This window comes from Tachyglossus aculeatus, chromosome 10, assembly GCF_015852505.1.
Source record: "Tachyglossus aculeatus isolate mTacAcu1 chromosome 10, mTacAcu1.pri, whole genome shotgun sequence".
NCBI classification, from domain to species: Eukaryota; Metazoa; Chordata; class Mammalia; order Monotremata; family Tachyglossidae; genus Tachyglossus; species Tachyglossus aculeatus.
The window spans coordinates 52668326-52692445 of record NC_052075.1 but is presented as its reverse complement, the minus strand read 5'-3'; the positions used below and the strand labels follow the sequence as shown (position 1 = coordinate 52692445).

At 54.0% G+C, this 24120-nt stretch overlaps 1 protein-coding gene across 2 annotated transcripts; it reads right to left on the bottom strand.

Moving 5' to 3' along the window:
* Positions 1–543: 543 nt before the first annotated feature.
* Positions 544–23805, bottom strand: ACVRL1 (activin A receptor like type 1). Of its 2 annotated transcripts, none has more exons than XM_038752725.1 (10): positions 23702–23805; positions 14617–14694; positions 12266–12493; positions 11168–11388; positions 9654–9753; positions 8468–8614; positions 7728–8003; positions 6395–6592; positions 3181–3311; positions 544–784 (listed from the first exon to the last, which is right to left on the bottom strand). In XM_038752725.1, exons 2-10 carry the CDS (start codon positions 14684–14686, stop codon positions 650–652), a joined length of 1506 nt encoding a protein of 501 aa, XP_038608653.1. In that variant the 5' UTR covers positions 14687–14694; positions 23702–23805; the 3' UTR covers positions 544–649. The 2 variants fall into 2 exon arrangements, with proteins under 2 accessions (XP_038608653.1, XP_038608654.1); XM_038752726.1 differs by lacking the exon at positions 23702–23805 and adding an exon at positions 15070–15129.
* Between the last annotated feature and the right edge of the window lie 315 nt (positions 23806–24120).

Here is a 24120-nt window from a genome sequence, read left to right as displayed (position 1 = left end):
TAATCTCTCCAGCGCTTAGACCAGTGCTTTGCACATAGTAAGCACTTGATAAATGCCATCATCATCATCATCCTCTAACGCCAACCTTCTCACTGTGCCTCCATCTCTTCTATCTCGCACCGACCTCTCGCCCACGTCCCGCCTCTGGCCCGGAATGCCCTCCCTCCTCATATCCGACAGACAATGACTCTTCCGCCAACTTGAAAGCCCTTTTTGAAGGCCCATCTCCTCCAAGAGGCCTTCCCTGACTGCGCCTTCCTTTCCTCTTCTCCCACTCCCTTCTGCATCACCCCGACTTGCTCCCTTTGCTCTTCCCCTCTCCCAGCCCCACAGCACTTATGTCCATATCTGTCATTTATTTATATCTATTAATGTCAGTCTTCTGCTTTAGATTGTTAGCTTGTTGTGGGCAGGGAATGTGTCTGTTGTATAACAATATAACAATATGTACTCTCCCAAGCACTTGGTAAAGTGCTGTGCACACTGTAAGCGCTCAATAAATTCAACTGCTCCCAGGCCCTCCCTCCCACCCCAGCAGGGTCGGGGCCCCGGGGGAGAGGCAGAGGAAGGGGCTGAGGTACTGATTCCGCTGCCCTGGTCAGGGGAGAGGAGGTAGAGGGGTGAAGAGGACCCTGGAGTGGCCATCAACCTAGTAGGCCACCTTGGGCTTCTCTGGTGTGGGGCTGAGCTTCTTGAGGGTCTTCTTGATGCGCAGAGCGGTGAGACGTGAGGAGGGATTTGGGTACCAGCATTCCCGCATCGTCTTCACCAGGACAGAGAGCAGCTGAGGCCGGCGAAAACGCAGAAGGAGGGAGGGATGGGGGACCGGGGGGAAGATGGGGAGGCCGGGAGGAGGTGGGAAGAGAGAAGGAGAAGGCAGACAGCGAGATAAGGGTGAGAGGGAATGGGAAGAGGCATTTAGACAGGCAACCACCCGCCACAATCCACCCACCAGCATCAAGAGGGATTCCGGCTAGTAGCCGACTGGTCTCAGTTGGTCAATCATATTTATTTAGCGCTTACTGTGTGCAGAGCACTGTACTAAGCTCTTGGGAGAGTATAATACAATAATAAACAGACACATTCCTTGCACACAAGGAGCTTACAAGGAGTCTAGAGGGAAAACAGCCCATCCCTTCTGAGTTCTTCTTCTCCTCCTGCCAGGGCAGGGGACAGACTCCCCTTTCCTCCTCATGGTCCCAGCCCCATCCACAGCCCTCTCCCCACCCCAAGGAGAAACACCAAGGGGAATATGCCAGTCTGTCTGCCTGAGGGAACAGATCTCTGTCAGCCAGTCAGTCAATCGTATTTATTGAGCGCTTACTGTGTGCAGAGCACTGTACTAAGCTCTTGGGAGAACGCAATAAAATAGACACATTCCCTGCCCACAACAAGCTAACGGGCTAGAGGGAGAGATAGACATTAATAGAAATAAATAAATGACAGATTTGGACATAAGTGCTGTGGGGCTTGGGTGGCGGGGATGAAAAAAGGGAGCGAGTCAGGGCAACGCAGAAGGGAGTGGGAGAAGAGGAACGGGGGGCTTAGTCAGGGAAGGCCTCTTGGAGGAGATGGGCCTTCAGTAAGGCTTTGGAGGAGGGGAGAGTCATTGTCTCTTGGATCTGAGGAGGGAAGGCATTCCAGGCACTGAGTCTGTCTGACCACCCCTCCAAATGGGGCTGGAAGTCACCCCCGAAACAATCAGTGGTATACTCTGATTCTTTTAGACTGTGAGCCCACTGTTGGGTAGGGACTGTCTCTATATGTTGCAAACTTGTACTTCCCAAGCGCTTAGTACAGTGCTCTGCACACAGTAAGCGCTCAATAAATACGATTGATGACGATGATACTCTGCACACAAAAAGCGCTCAATCAACGCTATTGATCGATTGAATGTTTGCTCAGGGCTTACTGTGAGTAGAGCACCCTATTGAGTGCTCAAGAGACAACCATGGAGTGGAAGGTGTGATTAGATCCAGGATTTCTTCTGCCCCAACCCGGCTTCACCACCAACCAAGGGGGCCCCCCGAACCACAACCATCCCCACCTCCATGGGGGGAAAACCGGGATGGGACCCCAGGGGAGGAGGGGATCTCCGCAGCTCTCGGCCCGCTCAGACCCCTCTGCCACCCTGCAGTCCGTCTGGACTGTAAGGTCGTTGTGGGCAGGGAATGTGTCTGTTTATTGTTCTAGTGTACTCTCCCAAGTGCTTAGTACAGTGCTCTGCACACAGTAAGCACAGCACTGCACACAGGGAAGCAGCATGGCCTAGTGGCAAGACCACAGGCTTGGGAGTCAGAGGTCATGGGTTCTAATTCCGGCTCCACCTCTTGTTCCCGGGCAAGTCACCTAACTTCTCTGTGCCTCAGTTACCTCATCTGTAAAATAGGGATTAAGAGTGTGAGCCTCATGTGGGACAGGGACTGTGTCCAACCTGATTACCTTGTATCTACCCCAGCAGCTTAAAACAATGCATATTTACTCTTCTATTTATTTTGTTAATGATGTGCATAGAGCTATAATTCTATTTGTTCTGACGATTTTGACACCTGTCTACGTGTTTTGTTTTCTGTCTCCCCCTTCTAGCCTATGAGCTGGTTGTTGGGTAGGGCCCATCTCTATATGTTGCTGACTTGTACTTCCCAAGCGCTTAGTCCAGTGCTCTGCACACAGTAAGAGCTCAATAAATACAATTGAATGAATGAATGAATGAATGAACAGTGCTTGGCATATAGTAAGTGCTTAACAAATACCATGATAGCAATAATAATAATCATAGTAATAATAATGATGGCATTTGTTAAGCGCTTACTATGTGCAAAGCACTGTTCTAAGCGCTGGGGGGATACAAGGTGATCAAGTTGTTTCACGTGGGGCTCACATTCTTAACCCCCATTTTACAGATGCGGTAACTGAGGCTCAGAGAAGTTAAGTGACTTGCCCAAGGTCACACAGCAGATATGTGGCAGAGTCGGGACTCGAACCCATGACCTCTGACTTCAAAGCCCGTGCTCTTTCCACCGAGCCACGCTGCTTCTCATAATAAGCATTTAATAAATATGATTGACTGGCTGCAGCCACAGGGACTGGTGCCCGCGGCCCTAGGGAGACCTCGGATCCCGGACCTGGATAATCGGCCCCTTCCCGAGCCCCCCGACCCACCCCACCACGGCTCCTCACCGGGTCGGCTGCTAGCCGGTTGTGGATGGTCGGTCTCTGCTGGTCCACACAAACCACCTTCTTCATGTCCTCGAAGCTGGGGTCGCTGGGCACCAGGTCGAAGAAGGGCGGCCTGTACTCCTCCACCATGCCTGGAGCAGCGGGAGGCAGGGAGGACTGATTGGGGGGGTGTTCCTGCAGCCGAAGACCCCCGACTGCCCACCTTTCCCTATGGACCATGGCCCAAGGGAAGCCTGGGTTGTGGGGGGTTCCCGATCACCAGAACCACCTAGAGGGAGGGGACCCCGGGGCCACCCTCCCCATCATCATTATCATCAGTGGTATTTATTGAGCGCTTACTACGTGCCGAGCAGCACATAGTACACAGAAGCCAAAGCAGCATGGCCTAGTGGATAGAGAACGGGTTTGGGAGACAGAAGGACTTGAGTTCTAATGCCAGCTCCGCCACATTCATTCATTCATTCAATCGTATTTATTGAGCGCTTACTGTGTGCAGAGCACTGGACTGAGCGCTTGGGATGTACAAGTTGGCAACCTATAGAGACGGTCCCTACCCAACAATGGGCTCACAGTCTAGAAGGGGGAGACAGTCAACAAAACATGTGGACAGATGTCAAGTCGTCAGAACAAATAGAATTAAAGCTAAATGCACATCATTAACAAAATGAATAGAATAGTAAATATGTACAAGTAAAATAGAGTAATAAATCTGTACAAACATATATACAGGTGCTGTGGGGAGGGGAAGGAGGTAGACCGTGAGCCCACTGTTGGGTAGGGACTGTCTCTATATGTTGCCAACTTGTACTTCCCAAGTGCTTAGTACAGTGCTCTGCACACAGTAAGCGCTAAATAAATACGATTGATTGATTGATTGATTGAGGTAAGGCGGGGGGGATGGGGATGGAGGAGGTGAGCTCTCAGTAGGGCTTGGAAGGGAGGAAGAGAGCTAGCTTGGTGGATGTGTGGAGGGAGGGCAATCCAGGCCAGGGGTCGACGGTGGGACAGGTGAGGTACAGTGAGACCGCATGTCTGCTGGGGGACCTTGGGAAATTCACTTCACTTCTCTGTGTTTCCGTTACCTCGACTGTAAAAGGGGGATTAAGACTGTGAGCCCCATGTGGGATAGGGAGTGTGTCCAACTTGATTAGCTTGGATCTACCTCAGCGTTTAGAACTTGACACAAAGTAAGTGCTTAAATAGCATCATTATTGTTATCATTATTACTAAGCAATTGGGAGAGTGCTATGCAACAAGTTGGAAGACATGTTCCCTGCCCACAGTGATCTTAGAGTCTCTCCTTTCCTTGATGCCTGCCTGGTTAGCCTGAGGTCAGGGGCTACACGATTCTGGAAGGTTACATCCCTGGGGGGAAAAGGGGATGTAGGGGAGGGAAGAAGCCTGTCTTGCGGGGGGGATCCTCCAACCTAAATGGAGGGAAGTGTTGGTGGGGAGAAGATATGATCAGGGGGCCTTGGGAGAGATTTGGAAGTACCCAACAGGAAGGGGGTTAATGGCAAGAGAGAGCGAGAGAAAGAAAGCGAGAGAGAGAAACAGAGGCACACATACACACACCCTCTCTCTGTAATCTGGGGTGCTAATTTTGCACCGTGCGCATAAATCTGTCTGAAGCAGCATATGCCCTAGTGGATAGAGCACAGGCCTGGAGTCAGAAAGACCTGGGTTCTCATCTCGGGTCTGCCACTCATCTGCTGTGTGACCTTGGGCAAGTCACTTAACTTCTCTGTGCCTGTTACCTCATACGAAAAATGGGGATTGAGACTGTAAGCAGCAAACATTTCTACCGACTCTGTTGTAGTGTGCTCTCCCAAGTGCTTAGCGCAGTGCTCTGCACACAGTAAGTGCTCAAACAATACCGTTGTTGACCGATTGCCTGGACTGCCACCTATGATATTAAACAGAAAGAATAAAGACCACTGATAGGAGAAATTGGGAGGATGATCCAGGTGTGAGGGGTCAGAGATTGGACGGCTCTACCCCACTGGCCAGACAAGGCTTAGGGGCTTCTCGGACTCCCTGGGCGGCCATCCAGCCAGCGTGCTCCAACTGCCCGTGGACTGCAGTGGCCACCCGCCCCTAATCAGCTCGGCACACAACAGAGCCTTGGGGAGGCCGCCGGCCTGCTAATCAGCAGGCCGGGCGCTGACACCAGATTATGCTGTTTATAATTCACAGCAAACCGGCCGGGTTTCACAGCCTCAGCTGAGGGGGTGGCGGAGGCTGGGCTGGAGCGGAGAGGGAGGGAGAGGCAGAGAGGACCAGAGCGAGGGAGAGAGAGCAAGAGAGAAAGAGAGTGGGTGAGAAAGAGCGAGAGAGATAGATGGAGAAAAAGAGAGCGAGAGAGAAAGGGTGAAAGTGCCAGAGAGAGCAGGTATAGCGTGTGAGAGACAGCGAGAGAGTGTGAGAAAGAAAGAACAAGAGAGAAAAAGAGTGAGCGAGAGACCAAGAGAGAGCAGGAGAGAGAGAGCAGGAGAGAAAGACAGCAAGGGAGAATGGGAGAGCAAGAGAGAGAGTGAGAAAGAGGGTGAGAGAAAGAGAGAGAGAGAAAGTGAGAGAGAGAAAGAGTGAGAGAGCAAGAGAGTGGGCGAGCAAGAGAGAATGAGAAAGAGCAAGAGAAAGAAAGACAGCAAGGGAGAACGGGAGAGCAAGAGAGAGCGAGAAAGAGAGGGTGAGAGAGTGAGAGAAGGAGAGCAAGAGAGAGTGGGAGAGCAAGAGAAGTAGCGTGACTCAGTGGAAAGAGTATGGGCTTTGGGGTCAGAGGTCATGGGTTCAAATCCCAGCTCTTCCAATTGTCAGCTGTGTGACTTTGGGAAAATCACTTGACTCCTCTGTGCCTCGGTTTCCTCATCTGGAAAATGGGGATGAAGACTGGGAGCCCCCCGTGGGACAGCCTGATCACCTTGTAACCTCTCCAGCGCTTAGAACAGTGCTTGGTGCACAGTAAGCGCTTAATAAATACCATTAAAAAAAGAGAGAATGAGAAAGAGAGCAAGAGAGAGAGTGAGAGAGGGTGGGAGAGGGAGAAAGAGAAAGAGGGCAAGAGCCTCCCAGGGGTCTTATAACCCTGGTGGGCCTGGGACCCCAGGATGCCCACCCATTTTACCTTCCTGGTCACCCGGCCCAAAGCTATCCCTGGGGGTGGGCCCGGACTGGGGGACCCCATTCCCCAGCCTGCTGCCCACGGGGCTCTCACCATTGACCATGGTCCGGCGGGCGATCTCCCAAAGCACCAGGCCAAAGGCCCAAACGTCCGTCCGCTTGTAAGACTCAAAACAGTCTGTGCGGATCTGCTCGTCCAGCACCTCGGGTGCCATGTAGCGCTTGGTGCCCACCCGGGGATTGTGCCCGAGGTCCAGGTAGTCGCTGGTCTGAGAGTGCATCACCGCTAGGCCTGCGGGCACAGTGGGCACGGTTCTCAATCCAGCCCCCAGAAGCTGGCTCAGAACCCCCTTTCCCCAGTGCTTAATACAGTGTCTAGGACAAAGTAAGCTATAAACAAATACCATCATTATTATTATTATTAGACAGGCCCTTTCCCAGAGAAGAGACCACCAGACTTTCTCCTTGACCGATCAAGGTTTCCAGAGGTCATCGCATCCATCCCCCTGCCTTTGGATTTAAGCGCGCCTCTCCCAACCCAGTCGGACAGTGGGTGATCTCATCCCAGAGTACACCAGGGACCCCGGCCCCTGGAGCGGACCACAGCAGGCGTATGGGGGCCTTGGAAGCTGGTGAGCAGGGGTGGGGGTCCTAAAAGTGAGGGGTGGGGCCTGAGGAGCAAGTTGGGGGGCCTGAGGGATGGGCTGGCACAGGGTCAGAGACCTCTGCCCAGGTCCTAGAAGCCCACACTTTCCGGGGCCCCGCCCAGGCTGAGGGAGGGACCCAAGAGTCCCCTCCCACTCCAAACGTGGCCCCCCAGATTGGTCCCCCATCCTGAGAAGCCGGTCCCCACCTCACACTGATGTCCAGCCCAGCCCCTCCCCGAGGCTGGCCTGCCTCTATTGACCCCCCAGCCCAGTCCCACCCTCTGCCTGGCCTTTACCCCTCTTCCTCCCCCGTGGGACTTTGAGGGCAAAGGGGATGGGGTCCCACTGCCCCCCATCTCCCCTGCGGTCCGGAGGAAAGGAAGTAGGCTCGGGCTCCAGCAAGAGGGACTTAAGCTAGACATTTGAAAGAACTTCCTCATGGGGAGGAGCTGGAGGGCAGCTGCCTGACAAGGTTGAGGGTTCTCCAGATCTGGGGGCTGGTCGTGGTAGGAGCAGGGCCGGGCTGGGGACTGGGGGTAAAGGCCAGGCAGAGGGTGGTTGTACAGTGCTTTGCACATAGTGAGCGCTTAACAAATGCCATCATCATCACCAGCCCCCAACCTGGCCCTCCTCCCCACAATGGCCCCTCAGTCCGGCCCCACCAACCTCCAGCCAAGCCCCCGGATACCACCCCCGTCCTCCAGTCCAGCCCCACCTCCACCACCAACCGCCAGTCTGTCCCCAGCAACCCCCCCACCCAGCCTCCGGCCCGGCCCTCACCCAGGTCGGCGATGCAGCACTGCAGGTTGCTCTTGACGAGCACGTTGCGGCTCTTGAGGTCGCGGTGGGCGATGGCCGGCTTGCCCTGCGTGCCGAAGATCTCCACGTGCAGGTGCACCAGGCCGCAGGCCGCCGACAGTGCCAGCTGCAGGGCCGTGGCGGGCTCCAGCGCCGAGCGCTGCAGGAAGTCGAACAGCGAGCCGTGCTCGTGGAAGTGCGTGATCAGCCACAGCTGGGTACTTGAACTCCGAGACGTCATGTCCGAGGCGATGAAGCCTGGGGGTGGGCGGGCCGTGACCCTCTCCCATCCCTTCCCCTGCTGCCCCTGTGACCCCTGATTGGGACCCTGGGGACTCTGGGGATGGTGGGTTTTAGGGAGCGACCCCCCTCACGCCAGTTTGGAGGTCAGGGGATGCCACTGGTGGCCCCAAATCTGCTGACCGAGAATTGTACTTTTTAAGTGCTTAGTACAGCGCTCTGCACACAGTAAGCGCTCAATGAATGCGATTGAATAAGTGACCCATTCCTCTGGATTGTTGCCTTGCCTTCCTTCAAGCCCCCAGCCCTGCCCCTGCCCTCGGGACCCCAGTCCCTGCCCCCAGCCCAGCCCAGCCCCTGACTCCAAGTCGTCCCAAGTTCCCAACCTGATCCAGATCCAGGCCTCAGGGTGGTCCCAGGCCCCCAGCCCTTGACCCCCAACAAGTCCCAGCCCCACCCTCACCCCAGGGTGGGCCCCTCACCCAGGATGTTGTCATGGCGCAGCAGCACGGTGTTGTAGATCTCTGTCTCCCGGAACCAAGACTGCTCGTCCCGCGACGAGAAGATCTTGACGGCCACGTTCTCCCCGTGCCACAGGCCCCGCCACACCTCGCCATAGCGACCTTTTCCTGGGGGCAGTCGGGGAGGGGTCAGCCCCTTGTCCAGGCCCCCTCTCCCACAGCACCTTCTCAGAGAAGCAGCGTGGCTCAGTGGAAAGAGCACGGGCTTGGGAGTCAGAGGTCATGGGTTCTAATCCCGGCTCCCCCACGTGTCTGCTGTGTGACTTTGGGCAAGTCACTTAACTTCTCTGAGCCTCAGTTACCTCATCTGTAAAATGGGGATTAAGACTGTGAGCCCCACGTGGGACAACGTGACAACCTTGTATCCCCCCAGCGCTTAGAACAGTGTTTTGCACATAGTAAGCACTTAACAAATGCCATCATTATTATTACTGTCTCCCTCTTCCTCCCCTGTGGGACTTTGAGGGCACAGGGGATGGGGTCCCACTGCCCCCCATCTCCCCTGCGGTCCGGAGGAAAGGAAGTAGGCTCGGGCTCCAGCAAGAGGGACTTAAGCTAGACATTTAAAAGAACTTCCACATGGGTAGGAGCTGGAGGGCAGCTGCCTGACAAGGTTGAGGGTTCTCCAGATCTGGGGCAAGACTCTCGCTGACTAGCTGGTTGACAGACACAGTTCTGGCTGGGAATGGGGGGTCAGAAGTGAGAAGCAGTGTGGCTCAGTGGATAAAGCCCGGGCCTGGGAATCAGAAGGACCTGGGTTCTAGTCCTGGCTTTGCCACCTGCCTGCTGTATGAGTTAGGGCAACTCATTTCACTTCTCTGGGCCTCAGTTCCCTCATCCGTCAAACGGGGATTAAGACTGTGACATCAAATCAGTTCGACCTGATTGCCCAGCGCTTAGAACAGAGCCTGGCACATAGTAAGTGCTTAACAAAATACCTTTAAAAAAAAAATAAAAAGAATTGGGAAAGGAGGCCGCACAGATGGCAGGGGGAAGGCTGGAGCAAAAGAAGATCAAAACTCAGACTTCTGGCAGCACCTGGGCCAGGGTGGGAAGGGAAGGTTAGGGTCCCTGCAGGGAGCGGGGGTCCTCGTTCTCCTCTGGCCATCCTCACGCCCAACCTTTCCCCACAGCCAGCCCCGCTCACCCACACATTCTGCCAGTGTGATCTGGCGAGCCACCGTCCTCTGCACCAGGAAGGGCAGGCCTGAGCCGCTGCCCGTGGTGCAGTCGCTGTCCAGTAGATCCTGGGACCAAAATAATACTGGTATTAATAATAATAACAACAACAATGGTATTTGTTAAGTGCTTACTACGTGTCAAGTTCTATTCTAACTTCTGGAGTAGATACAAGTTAATCAGGTTGGCCCCAGTCTCTGTCCCACGTGGGGCTCCCAGTCTTCAACCCTGTTTTCCAGATGAGGAAACTGAGGCCCAGAGAAATGAAGTGGCTTGCCCAAGCTCACACAGCAGACAAGTGACAGTTTTAGACTGTGAGCCCACTGTTGGGTAGGGACTGTCTCTATATGTTGGCCAATTTGTACTTCCCAAGCGCTTAGTACAGTGCTCTGCACACAGTAAGCGCTCAATAAATACGATTGATGAAATACGATTGATGAAGTGGCGGTGGTGGGATTAGAACCCAGGACCTTCTGATTCCCAGGCCTGGGCTCTATCCATTAGGCCGTGATACTTCCCTTAACGGGCCAGTGGTTGGGGTGGGGTCAGAGGGTAGGCTGTCCCTTTCTGCCCACGCAGCTGCCGTGGATAGCGTTTCCTCCCAGACAGCTGGTGTGGGGCTGCCCGGAGGCAGAGGAAGGGATTTGGAATGGCTTTGGAGGGTGGTCCTGATGTCCGGGAATCACTTCCTTCTGCCTGTCTGTCCCTCCCTCCCTCCCTCCCTCCATCTGCTTCTTCTACTGCCTCTGTGCCTTCACCTCTTCCCTCATCCCTCCCTCCATCCAGCATGGCCTAGTGGATAGAGCACCAGTCTGGAAGTCGGAAGGTCATGTGTTCTAATCCTGGCTCCGCCACTTAATAATAATAACAATGATGGCATTTGTTAAGCGCTTACTATGTGCAAAGCACTGTTCTAAGCGCTGGGGAGGATACAAGGTGATCAGGTTGTCCCACGTGGGGCTCACAGTCTTAATCCTCATTTTACAGATAAGGGAATTTCTCTGTGACTCACCCAAAGTCACACAGCTGACAAGCGGCGGAGCTGGAATTTGAACGAATGACCTCTGACTCGCAAGCCCGTGCTCTTTCCACTGAGCCAGGCTACACTCGTCTGCTGTGTGACCTCGGGCAAGTCACTTCACTTCCTCTGGGCCTCAGTTTCCTCATCTGTGAAACAGGGATTAAGACTGCGAGCCCCATGTGGGACAACCCAATTATCTTGTATCCACCCCAGCGCTTAGAACAGCATAGTAAGTGCTTAACAGATGTCATAATTATTATTATCTGCTTCGTCTACTGCCTCTGTGCCTCCACCTCTCCCCCTCACCCGTCAGTTCTGCCTTGTGTTAACCAGCATGCTGTTCCTCGTCCCCGGGCTCCCTCTCCCCACACCCCAACCCTCGACTCGTTCTGCCCAGCCCCACCGCCTCGGCAGACATGTCTGGCCTGTTCCCGCTCACCGTCCCGTCCCCGGGCCCTCACCCCCAGCAGGCTGTCCCCGCTGTCAGAGGTCTTGAGGATGAGGCTGGACTCTCCAAGCTCCCGGCTCTGTAGTAGCCGCTTCTCTCTCCGATGGCGGCGCCAGCCCAGCCGCCAGCAGGCCAGAGCCCCCAGCACCAGCAGTGCCACCAGTGCCAGCCCCGGGCCCAGGATCAGCGGCAGCTGTTCGCTCGGCGGTGGTCCTCCTGAAGGCCCTGGCCCCTCTGGGGTGTCGGTGCGGGGGAGAGAAGGGAGCTGCCTCAATCAGCCCCTTCACCCCAGGCTCAATTCTAGCCCGTCCCCACCCCGCCGCTCCCTCCTGACCCTGGGAACCCCACGGATCCGCCGGAGCCGGGATGGGGGTGGGTGTCACGACCGGGTGCAGGTGAGGAGGGGCTGAGGGGTCCCGGGAGGAGGGAAGGGGATTGTGGAGGGGGTGGGGATCCCGACGGCACACAGGCGAGCAGGGCTGGGTGTGTTTATGGGGTTCACGATTGGGGGTAGATGAGTGGGACTAGGTGTGCGATCGTGATCGGGCGCAGGTAAGTGTGAGACACGGTGGGGGTCACAACTGTGGACAGGTAAGCGGGGCTGGGTGTGTGAGGAGGTCACACTTACATGCAGGTGAGCAGGGCTGGTATGCGTGTGGGGGTCACAATTAAGAGAAGCAGCGTGGCTCAGTGGAAAGAGCCCAGGCTTGGGAGTCAGAGGCCATGGCTTCAAATCCCGGCTCTACCGCTTGTGACTTGGGGCAAGTCACATCACTTCTCTGTGCCTCAGTTCCCTCATCTGGAAAATGGGGGTTAAGACTGTGAGCCCCACGTGGGACAACCTGATCACCTTGTATCCTCCCCAGCGCTTAGAACGGTGCTTTGCACATAGTAAGCGCTTAACAAATACAATCATTATTATTATTATTATCATGTACAGGTAAGTGGGGCTGGGTGTGTGTAGGGGTATAATTGTGTGCAAGTAAGTTGGGCTGGGTGTGTGATGCCACACTTGTGTGCAGGTGAGAGGCGTTGTGGGGGGCTGTGCGGGGTGTCCCCTCCCCTCCCCTGTCCCCAGAAACCGGGGTGTGCGGAGGGCGGGTGGTCGTACGAGGGAGGTCCAGGGTGATATTCTGGTTGCACATGTGGCCGTGGCAGCAACGCAGGGCGATCACCTCCTCCGGGAAGCCCAGGCAGGTCTCCAGGTAGTTGTTCCGCCCGCAGTTCTTGGTGATGTAGGGGGGGTCGTCCCGGGGTCTCACGGCCGCCACTAGGCACCAGGCCCCCCGGCACGTGCTCTGGAGGCAATGAGACCCTTCACACACGCACGTCACGTTTCCTGCAGGAAGGACCCCCGGCCCGGCCCGGCCTGTCAGCAGCATCCTGAGAGCCCTCCGGCTCTGCCCAGGGCCGGCGCCTCCACAAAAACTAATAATAACAATAACAATGATGGCATTTACTAAGATCTTACTATATGCAAAGCACTGTTCTAAGCGCTGGGGAGGGTACAAGGTGATGAGGTTGTCCCACAGGGGGCGCATAGTCTTAATCCCAATTTTACAGATGAGGGAACTGAGGCACAGAGAAGTTAAGTGACTTGCCCAAAGTCACACAGCTGACAATTGATGGAGCCGGGATTTGAACGCATGACCTCCGATTCCAAAGCCTCGGCTCTTTCCACTGAGCCATGCTGCTTCGCTGTAATAATAATAATAATAATAATAATAATAATAATAATAATAATAATAATAATAATAATAATGGCATTTGTTAAGCGCTTACTATGTGCACAGCACTGTTCTAAGCGCTGGGGGGATACAAGGTGACCAGGTTGTCCCACGTGGGGCTCATAGTCTTAATCCCCATTTTACAGAGGAGGTAACTGAGGCAAAGAGAAGTTAAGTGACTTGCCCAAAGTCACACAGCTGACAACTGATGGAGCCGGGATTTGAGCGCATGACCTCTGACTTCAAAGCCCGGGCTCTTTCCACTGAACCATGCTGCTTCGCTGTACTCGTACTTCCCAAGTGCTTAGTCCAGTGCTCTGCACCGGGGCATCTGCAGGGCGCTTACTGTGTGCCTAACACTGTACTGAACGCTGAGGTGGAAACAAAAGAATAGGGTGGGACCCAAGTCCCTCTCCCACAGTAGGCTCACAGTCTGCGAAGGAGGAGAAAATGTTCTGAATCCCCATCTCACAGTTGAGTGAACTGAGGCCCGGAGAACGATAATAATAATAATTTGGTATTTAAGTGCTTACTATGTGGCAGGCACTGCACTAAGCTCTGGGGTGGACACAAGCAAATCGGGTTGGAGGCAGTCCCTGTCCCACATGGGGCTCACAGTCTCAACCCCCGTTTTACAGATGAGGTAACGGGAACAGAGAAGCAAAGTGACTTACCCAAGGCCACACAGCAGCCAAGTGGCAGAGCCGGAATTAGAACCCATGACCTTCTGACTCCCAAGCCCATGCTTTACAGTGCTCTGCACATAGTAAGCGCTCAATAAATACGATTGATTGATTTATCCACTAGAACATTCTGACGTTCCCCTCTCGACTGTAAGCTCATTGTGGGCAGGGAATGTGTCTGTTATACTGCTATATTTTGTTCTCTCCCAAGCGCTTAGTACAGTGCTCTGCACACAGTAAGCACTCAATAAATATGATGGACTGACTGACTACGGGCAGGGAACGTGCCTGTTAATTCTGTTGCACTGTCCTCTCCCAAGCACTTAGTAAAGTGCTCTCCTCATAGTAAGTGCTCACTAAATACCATTGAGTGACTGACCGATTGGGACGGTGATCGGAAGGGGGAAAAGGGGAAACTGAGTCTGGGCCCCGGGTCTTTCTACGTGGTCCCACCCTTTTCTGCCACAAAACCTATGGCGGATGGGCTTGTGGGGAGAGTCATCAAAGGGAAGGTGGCCTCAACCCCTTCTCTCTGCACCCCCTGCCCCAACTGGATGTACCCTGCCTCTACTTCCCCCCTCCCTTCTGCTCCCCTCCTTACTGTCTGTGCATGATCTCCCCCTTTTCTCAGCTTTCGGGGTGCAGGAAAAATCGGTCCCCAAGCAGCGTGGCTCAGTGGAAAGGGCACGGGCTTTGGAGTCAGAGGTCATGGGTTCGAATTCCGACTCCACCACATGTCTGCTGTGTGACCTTGGGCAAGTCACTTCACTTCTCTGCGCCTCAGTTACCTCATCTGTAAAATGGGGATTAAGACTGTGAGCCCCACGTGGGACACCTTGATCACCTTGTATCCCCCCAGCTCTTAGAACAGTGCTCTGCAAATAGTAAGTGCTTAATAAATGCCATCATTATTATTATTATTACAACCATGGGGTCTCTCCCACCTTCCCCTCCCCGCACCGGCCTGGTCCACCCCAGGGACCCCATCAGCCCGATGGACCGAGCCAGATGGACCCGGGTGTCCCGTCCCCCGGTGCCCATCCCAAACTCACCATCCGTCAGGCCCAGGAGGGTGGCCAACAGTGCGGCTGCAACGCTGCTCCTGCCAGTGCTGGGGGTCATTGTGCCTGCTGTCGGAGAGCGGGGTGGGTGGTGAGCAGAGACCCCCAGGGCCCAAACTGCCCCTGGGGGAACAGGAGCTGCCAGGCTGCCTCCCTCCCCTGCCCCAGGTGGATGGCTCTGAGGAGGAGTGCTACCCACAGGGCACCTCCCAGATGAATGCCCTCCTTGGGAGGACTGGGCTTCCTGTTGGGGGCAAGGGCTGCGAGCCCAGGGGCCACCCGGCCTTCCCAATCCTGGAGTAAGACAGGAGGTCGGGATTGAGAGAGGGGCAGGGTTCAGAGCAGGGCCTGAAGTTGGGGGCTTGGGCCCCCTCTCCAGCCCACCTCCCCAGGGCCTGCCTAGGGCCCGGGACCCCATCCACCCGGCCCCCTTCCCGCTCGGACCGTCGAGGCTGAGCGTCTCCAGCTCCAAGCTCAGGCGCTGGCTGCGGGCTCTGGGGCCGGTTCTGGGGTGGGCTGGGTGGGTGGACAGGGAGGGTGGACTGGGCTGGCAGACTGGGGGGTAGACTGGGGGGGCGGGGCCTCCCTTATCCGCTCCATCGGGGATCCCATGGCCCCGTCTGGGGGGACGTCACCCAGCTGCCGGCTCGGGCGGGGGCCGGGCCTGGCGGAAGGGGAACCAAGGCCAAGATCAACAGGGAGAGGGATACCCCTCCCCCAGCCCTCTAGTCCCGCCCCAGCCCGCTGCGCCCCTAGTCCCAGCACCCCCCCATCTCTGCAGGTCCCTCCTTTTCCTCCCCCTGCCCCCTGATCCCAGCGCCCAGATCTTCCCTCTCCCCCACTTGTGCCCCTTACCCAATTTCTTGTGCCCCCTTCCTCCACTCCCTCTCCCTGCCACCCAAGTCCCATCCCCATTCATTCATTCAATCATATTTATTGAGCGCTTACTGTGTGCAGAGCACTGTACTAAGTGCTTGGGAAGTACAAGTCGGCAACATATAGAGACGGTCCCCACCCAACAACGGGCTCACAGGCTAGAAGGGGGAGACTCATTTTACAGATGAGGTAACTGAGGCACTGAGAAGTGCCCTCCTCCCTGTGCCCCCAGCTCAATTCCTCATGCCCCCCTCCCTCCACTCAGCCCCCAGCCCTTCCTTCTCCCAGCCCAGCCCCCTCCCGCGTCGGCCTCCCAGGCTTCTGGGGGCCCCGCCGGGCAGCCTGACCCCATCCCGTCCGTCCGGCCAACCGGCCGGCCGCGCTCTTGAACACAAACACGCTAATGTCCTCCATTTCCTGGCATTGAGGACACCACCCAAGCCCCGGCCCGGCCCGGGAACAGGAATCAAGATTGTTTAGATTGGGGACTGGATAGGGCAGGGAGTCACGCAAGCTGACGGGGTTGAAGGCCCCTTCCCCAAGTCCTCCCTGGGGGCCCGGCCAGGCTGGATCCGGCCCCACATCAGCCCCTCACCCTTGTTTCTCTTGCCCCTCCTCCTCATCCTCCTCCCCAGAGAACCCTAACCTTCTCCCCATACTGACCCCCAGCTTTCTCCCACCATTACTGTTGTATTTCTTCGGCGTTCATCCATCCAGTCATATACACTGAGAGCTTACCACGTACAGAGCGCTGTACTAAGTGCTTGGGAGAGTACAAGACAACAATAAATGGATACAACCCCTGCCCAGTCTGTGCTAAGCCCTGGGAGTAGATACAAAATCATTTCAGTCCTCTTCTGTCCTTCCCCTTTCTCCTCCTGTCCCCGCCATCTCCAGCCCTCCCTCCCCAGAACTCTGGGTCTTCCTCTCTCACGATCACCCTGAGGGGGTGCAAGGTTGGAGTTGGGGTTGCTGCCCATTTCCAGGCTCTCGGAGTTTCAGTTCCTTCTTCGGGGAGGGGGTTGCCCAGACTTGATGTCTCTGCATCCCCGGCTGAGTCAGAGGGAAAACGCTGAGCTGGAGAATTGGCCGGTGACGGGACTAGGGGTTGAGACAGGCGTTCTGGGAAGGCGGGGGGCCATGGGCAGCGTCTGGTCCCCAAGGGCATCCTTCACATAAAAATGTATGGCCTAGTGTTAAGAGCACGGGCTCAGGAGTCAGAGGATGTGGGTTCTAATCCCAGCTCCGCCGCTCAACTGCTGTGTGACCTTGGGGAAGTCACTTCACTTCTGTCAAGTGGGGATGAAGACCGTGAGCCCCATGTGGGACACGCACTGTGTCCAACCTGATTACCTTGTATCTACCCCAGTGCTTAGAACAGAGCCTGGCACATAGTAAGCGCTTAAGCAAATACCATTATTATCATCATTATTATTAGGGAAACCTCGGCCTTGATTTTCCCATAGGTGAAATGGGCCTAACCCGCGGCGGACATGGAACCGGTGGTGGCCAGGGTTCCCACAGGAAACCGTTCCTAGTTCCACCCATTTCCGGCCGGACCCACTGGCGGAGGGAGCATCCTGCCCACGGAACCACCCTGGCCACTCTTTCCTGGGCAGCTGCCTGACTCCGACCTTGAACTTCTGGAGACCGAGAGAGGTCCATTTGTCCCTGCGAATGCATGGGAGCAACCCAGATCTCCCCCCTGTATGACTCCACAGCCTCCTTCACTCGCCCTCTCCCCATGTTATCTGGCCTTAGCTACCGGTCAGTTCACCCTGATTGCTTCCCCAAATCTCTCATGCTGCTTCTGCATCCCACGGAAGGATCTAGATGCACCGCTTCCTGTCTGGTAGTAGACGGGGAGACAGTACCCCTGGGTTCTGGATCCCTCTCTGTCCAACCCCCTCCAGTCCCCCCAAATTCTGTGGTCTCTCAACTCTCTCCCTCCCATACCCAGGGGTGCCCCATAGGATAAAAACCAACTGGGGTCACAGCCTTGGGGCAGGAGCCCGCGTGTTAAGGGGTATCACCCCTCCAAAGGACTAGGTTGTAAACTTCTGGATGGCAGAGATCACGTTTATTAATTCCACTGGATTCTTCCAAACGCTTAGAGAAGCAGCGTGGCTCAGTGGAAAGAGCGCGGGCTTGGGAGTCAGAGGTCATGGGTTCGAATCCTGCCTCCCCCACATGTCTGCTGTGTGACCTTGGGCAAGTCACTTCACGTCTCTGTGCCTGAGTTCCCTCATCTGTAAACTGGGGATTAATACTGTGAGCCCCACATGGGACAACCTCATCTCCTTGTGTTCCCCCCCCCAGCGCTTAGAACAGTGCTTTGCACATAGTAAGCGCTTAACAAATACCAACATTATTATTATTATTATTAGTCCAGTGCCCTTGCACACAACAGGTGCTCAAGAAATGCTGTGGGCTGACAGATTTCTGCTACTTATGAAGTCAGTTGGGGAGGCCTTTACCTCCTTCCCCTCCCAACAGCACCTGTATATATGTATATATGTTTGTACGTATTTATTACTCTATTTATTTTATTTGTACATATTTATTTTATTTTGTTACTATGTTCTGTTTTGTTCTCTGTCTCCCCCTTCTAGACTGTGAGCCCACTGCTGAGTAGGGACCATCTCTAAATGTTGCCAACTTGTACTTCCCAAGCGCTTAGTACAGTGCTCTGCACACAGTAAGTGCTCAGTAAATATGATTGAATGAATGAATGGGAGGGAAAGCACAGGCCCTGGAGGCAAACGACTTGGATTTTAATCCTTGCCCGCTGTGTGACCTGGGGCAAGTCACTTAACTACTCTGTGCCTCAGTCTCCTCATCTATAAAATGGGGTTCTTCCTCTCCCTTAGAACGTAAGCGCCATGTGGAATAGAGACTGTATCCAACTTGATTAGCTTGTCTACCCCAGTGCTTAGTACAGCGCTTAACAAATACTGAAATTATTATTAAATTACTACTACCACTACTCAAAATAATAATAATAATAATTATGGTATTAGCTAAGCGCTTACTATGTGTCAGGCACTGTACTAAGCGCTGGGGTGGATATAAGCAAACCGGTTGGATACAGTCCCTTGTCCCTCCTGGGGCTCATAGTCTCAATCCCCATTTTACTGAGGAGGTAACTGAAGCACAGAGAAGTTAAGTGACTTGCCCAAGGTCACACAGCAGGTGGGGCCTGTGAGTCCTGGTCACCCCACGGCTGCAGTCTGACCCGGTTACCGGTTCACCGCTGCCTTGAGGCTCGTCACAGGGAGGGCCAAGCCCCTATGGAGACTCTGAGAGTCCAGCAACCCCTGTCCAGAAGATGATGGGTAAGAAGCGGAGGGGTGTTGGGTCAAGCTTTCCATTCTCATGCCCCTCACCATCTGCCAACCAGGGGATGCCACCCACATCCCCATCCTCTCCCTAGCCTAATCCAGCCCCCTGCCACTCCCCCCACTCATACCAAACTAGCCTCACCTCTTCCTGGAAGCCATCCCAGATAGCTGCTCGCCTAAAGGGGCAGACTAGACCTTCCATCCTCTAAACTGGAGAATGGACGCCCGGGTCCCGAGTGGTCTCTCTCCTGGGGTCTCTCATCCTAGCCGGACCACCCAGCCCCCGGCACTGGCCCCTTCTGTAGCCCCAGGAAACACTGTTCCAGGAATTCATCCAAAGTTCTCTTGATGCTGCCTGTATTTGATGCTGCTTTCCAGCCCCCACAATCCCACAGGGCTTTAGCTCAGGCTGGATGAAAAAGCATCTCGGTTTGTCCTTCTGTCAGTCAATCGTATTGATTAAGCACTTACTCTGTGCAGAGCACTGTACTAAGCACTTGGGAGAATATAACAACAGAACAGACACATTCCCTGCCCATGACGAGCTTACAGTCTGTGCCCCTCAAGCCCAGGGGTCTCCTCTCGCCCGGCGGGCCCGTGGGGTTGGAAGAGCAGCAATCCTGCCACTCGGGAATGTGCAATGCCAGACCCTGCCTCCACTGTGTCTGCCCCTTTCCAAACAGAAGATTCCCAGCCTTCCGACCCCCTGCTCATCTTAGCGGTCCTTCTCCGGCCCTGCCCTGGCCCCACTGTGCCCCCCGTCTTTCCCCAAGGCTGCAGGACCAGGCTTGTGGCAGGCTGTTTCCTGGGGGAGCCCTGCTGTTTATAACCTGCAGCGGAACTCCTTATCTTCCCATCCAAACCCTGTCCTCCCCTTCACTTTCCCACCGCTGTAGACGGCATCACCATCCTTCCCGTCTCACAAGCCCGTAACCTGGGCGTTATCCTCGACTCCTCTCTCATTCAACCCATCACTAAATCCTGTCAGTTCAACCTCGACCACATCACTCAAATCTGCCCTTTCCTCTCCGTCCAAACCACTACCACGTTAATCCAATCATTTATCCTATCCTGCCTTGATTTCTGTATCAGTCTCTTTGCTGACCTCCCTGCCTCCTATCTCTCCCCACTCCGGTCCTTACTTCACTCTGCTACCCGGATAACTTTTCTACAAAAATGTTCAGGGCACGTCTGTCTCCCCACTTCTCAAAAACCTCCCGTGGTTGCCCATCCACCCCCACATCAAACCGAAACTCCTCACCATCGGCATTAAAGCAGTCAACCACCTTGCCCCCTCCTACCTCACCTCACCACTCTCCTACTATGATGACATTTATTAAGCGCTTACTATGTGCTTTAAAGCACTGTTCTATGCACTGGGGAGGTTACAAGGTGATCAGGTTGGCCCACGGGGGCCTCACAGTCTTAATCCCCATTTTACAGATGAGGGAACTGAAGCACAGAGAAGTGAAGTGGCTTGTCCAAAGTCACACAGCTGACAAGTGGTAGTAGTAGTAGTAAAAGTACTCCTGCAAAAGCAGCATGATCTAGTGGACAAAGCATGGGCCTGGGTTCTAATCCCAGCTCCTCCACTTGTCTGCTGTGTGACTTTGGGCAAGTCACTTGACTGATTGACTGATTGACTAGGACTTCTGTTTTGATTTCCCTCTCCTTCCTGATGATGAGGAGGACCTGAGACAGTCAACTCTGCCGGACTTGGGGGTAGGGGCTTTCTCCCGTCCCTTCCAACTCTCTCTCCTGGAGAGAGAGAAAGTGAGGGGCTGAGCCCACTGGGGTGGGGTTGGGGGTTGCCCACTCTAGGGACACTGAGCCCACCCGGGAGGGGCTGAATTTATTCATTCATTCATTTCAATCATATATATTGAGTGCTTACTGTATGCAGAGCACTGTACTAAGCGCTTGGGAGTGTAAATGAAAAGCAGCGTGGCTCAGTGGAAAGAGCCCGGGCTTCGGAGTCAGAGGTCAGGGGTTCAAATCCCTGCTCCGCCAATTGTCAGCTGTGTGACTTTGGGCAAGTCACTTCACTTCTCTGAGCTTCAGTTACCTCATCTGTAAAATGGGGATTAAGACTGTGAGCCCCCCGTGGGACAACCTGATCACCTTGGAACCTTCCCAGCACTTAGAACAGTGCTTTGCACATAGTAAGTGCTTTATAAATGCCATCACTATTATTATTCATTCATTCATTCAATCGTATTTATTGAGCGCTTACTGCGTGCAGAGCACTGTACTAAGCGCTTGGGAAGTACAAGTCGGCAACATAGAGAGACGGTCCCTACCCGACGACGGGCTCGCAGTCTAGAAGGGGGAGACAGACAACAAAACATGTGGATGGGTGTCAAGTCATCAGAATAAAGAGAAATAAAGCTAGATGTACATTAACAAAATAAATAGAATAGTAAATATGTACAAGTAAAATAAATAGAGTAATAAATCTGTACAAACATATATACAAGTGCTGTGGGGAGAGGAAGGAGGCAGGGCCAGGTGGATGGGGAGGAAGAGAGGAAAAGGGGCAGCGTGGCTCAGTGGAAAGAGCCCGGGCTTTGGAGTCAGAGGTCTTGGGTTTGAATCCCAGCTCTGCCAATTGTCAGCTGTGTGACTTTGGGCAAAGACACTTAACTTCTCTGGGCCTCAGTTACCTCATCTGTAAAATGGGGATTAAGACTGTGAGCCCCCCGTGGGACAACCTGATCACTTTGTAACCTCCCCAGAGCTTAGAACAGTGCTTTGCACATAGTAAGTGCTTAATAAATTCCATTATTATTATTATTAAAAGGGGGGCTCTGTACTAAGCGCTTGGGAGAGTACAATACAACAATGAACGGCCACATTCCCTGTCCGCAACGAGCTTACAGTCTTTGCCAGAGGGAGCAGTATGGCTTGGGGGTTATAATAAGAATATTTATGGTACTTGTTAAGTGTTTCCTATGTTACTTTTATTAAATACAACAATAAACAGACACATTCCCTGCCCACCATGAGCTACAGTACAGAGGCGGGGGAAATGGGCATTAATATAAAGAAATAAGTGACGGGGCTGTGAGCCCACTGTTGGGTAGGGACTGTCTCTATATGTTGCCAACTTGTACTTCCCAAGCGCTTAGTACAGTGCTCTGCACACAGTAAGCGCTCAATAAATACAATTGATAAGTGGTGTGGGGCTGGGAGTCCCCACACCAAGAAATAAATGAATAAATAAACAAAGGGAGCAAGTCAGGGTGACTCAGAAGGGTGTGGGAGAAGAGGAAAGGGGGGCGTAATCAGGGAAGGCCTCCTGGAGGAGATGGGCCTTCAAATCCAGCGCTTAGAACAGTGCTTTTCACATAGTAAGTGCTTAATAAATGCCATTATTAGTATTATTATTAATAAGGCTTTGAAGTGGGGGAAGAGTCATTGCCTGTTGGATTAGGGGAGGGAGGGGGTTCCAGGCCAGGGGTAGGACGGTGGGCTAGGGGGTGGTGAGGAAGAGGGGACATCGAGGCACAGTGAGAAGCCATGGGGAAGGGCAGCCCCCTTCCCCCTAAGTTTTCACCTGCCTGCCCCAGACCCCTAAGGGAACGCCCTAAGAGAAGGATCATCATCATCAATCGTATTTATTGAGCGCTTACTGTGTGCAGAGCTCTGTACTAAGCGCTTGGGAAGTACAAATTGGAAACATATAGAGACAGTCCCTACCCAGCAGTAGGCTTACAGTCTAAAAGGGGGAGACAGAGAACAAAACCAAACATACTAACAAAATAAAATAAATAGAATAGATGTGTACAAGTAAAATAAATAAGCAGCGTGGCTCAGTGGAAAGAGCCCGGGCTTTGGAGTCGGAGGTCATGGGTTCGAATCCCTGCTCTGCCCATTGTCAGCTGGGTGACTTTGGGCAAGTCCTTTAACTTCTCTGGGCCTCAGTTCCCTCATCTGGAAAATGGGGATGAAGACTGTGAGCCCCCCGTTTGGGCAAGTCACTTCATCATCATCATCATCAATCGTATTTATTGAGCGCTTACTGTGTGCAGAGCACTGTACTAAGCGCTTGGGAAGTCCAAGTTGGCAACATATAGAGACAGTCCCTACCCAACAGTGGGCTCACAGTCTAAAAGGGGGTGACTTTGGGCAAGTCCGTTAACTTCTCTGGGCCTCGGTTCCCTCATCTGGAAAATGGGGATGAAGACTGTGAGCCCCCCTGGGGGACAACCTGATCACCTTGTAGCCTCCCCAGCGCTTAGAACGGTGCTTTGCACATAGTAAGCGCTTAAAAACAAATAAAGCCGGCCCCTCCCCGCCTCCAGAGCAGCCTCTCCCAATCTCGCCCCCCACTGTCTCTGTCTCTCTGGGTGTCTCAGTATATATGTATATATGTTTGTACATATTTATTACTCTATTTATTTATTTATTTTACTTGTACATATCTATTCTATTTATTTTATTTTGTGAGTATGTTTGGTTTTGTTCTCTGTCTCCCCCTTTCAGACTGTGAGCCCACTGTTGGGTAGGGACTGTCTCTATGTGTTGCCAACTTGTACTTCCCAAGCGCTTAGTCCAGTGCTCTGCACATAGTAAGCGCTCAATAAATACGATTGATTGATTGATTGATAGGGACTGTCTCTATATGTTGCCAATTTGTACTTCCCAAGCGCTTAGTACAGAGCTGTCTCTCTATGTTGCCAACTTGGACTTCCCAAGCGCTTAGTCCAGTGCTCTGCACATAGTAAGCGCTCAATAAATAGGATTGATGATGATGATGATGATGTCTCTGTCTGTGTGTCTGTCTCCACCACTGGTGGAGGCCCTGACTTTTGGAAGAAGGGGCGGCCGCGACCCCCCACCCCAAGACCCCCACTGACCTCTCGGCCCCGGCCGGTCCTGCGCTGCGGGGCGTCTCCCCCGTTCCTCCTCCCGGCCCCGGGTTCGAGTCCCGCTTGGGGCCGCGCTTCCCGCTCCTCCTTCCCTGCTCCCGCCGGGAAAGGCAGGAATGGTTCTTATTCCGGCTCCTTCCCCTCCCCCTAATAAACCGCTTCCGACTGCCCGCCCCAACTTCAGGCTTTTTTGCCTCCCCCTCACTCCGGCCCTGGACTGAGCGGACGCCTCCCCCCTCCTCCAGGAAGCCCGCCCGGATTAATAACAATCATAATAATAATGGCATTTATTAAGCGCTTACTATGTGCAAAGCACTGTTCTAAGCGCTGGGGAGGTTACAAGGTGATCAGGTTGTCCCACGGAAGGCTCACAGTCTTCACCCCCATTTTCCAGATGAGGCCCAGAG

Bases quoted from the DNA above. Each gene is read 5' to 3' on its own strand.
- ACVRL1 (XM_038752725.1), bottom strand. From the start codon at position 14,686: ATGACCCCCAGCACTGGCAGGAGCAGCGTTGCAGCCGCACTGTTGGCC. The intron at 12,494-14,616 runs GTGAGTTTGGGA...TCCTTCCTGCAG, and splicing joins CCTCCTGGGCCTGACGGATG to GAAACGTGACGTGCGTGTGT. The intron at 6,593-7,727 runs GTGAGGGCCGGG...CTGTGCCCGCAG, and splicing joins GTGCTGCATCGCCGACCTGG to GCCTAGCGGTGATGCACTCT.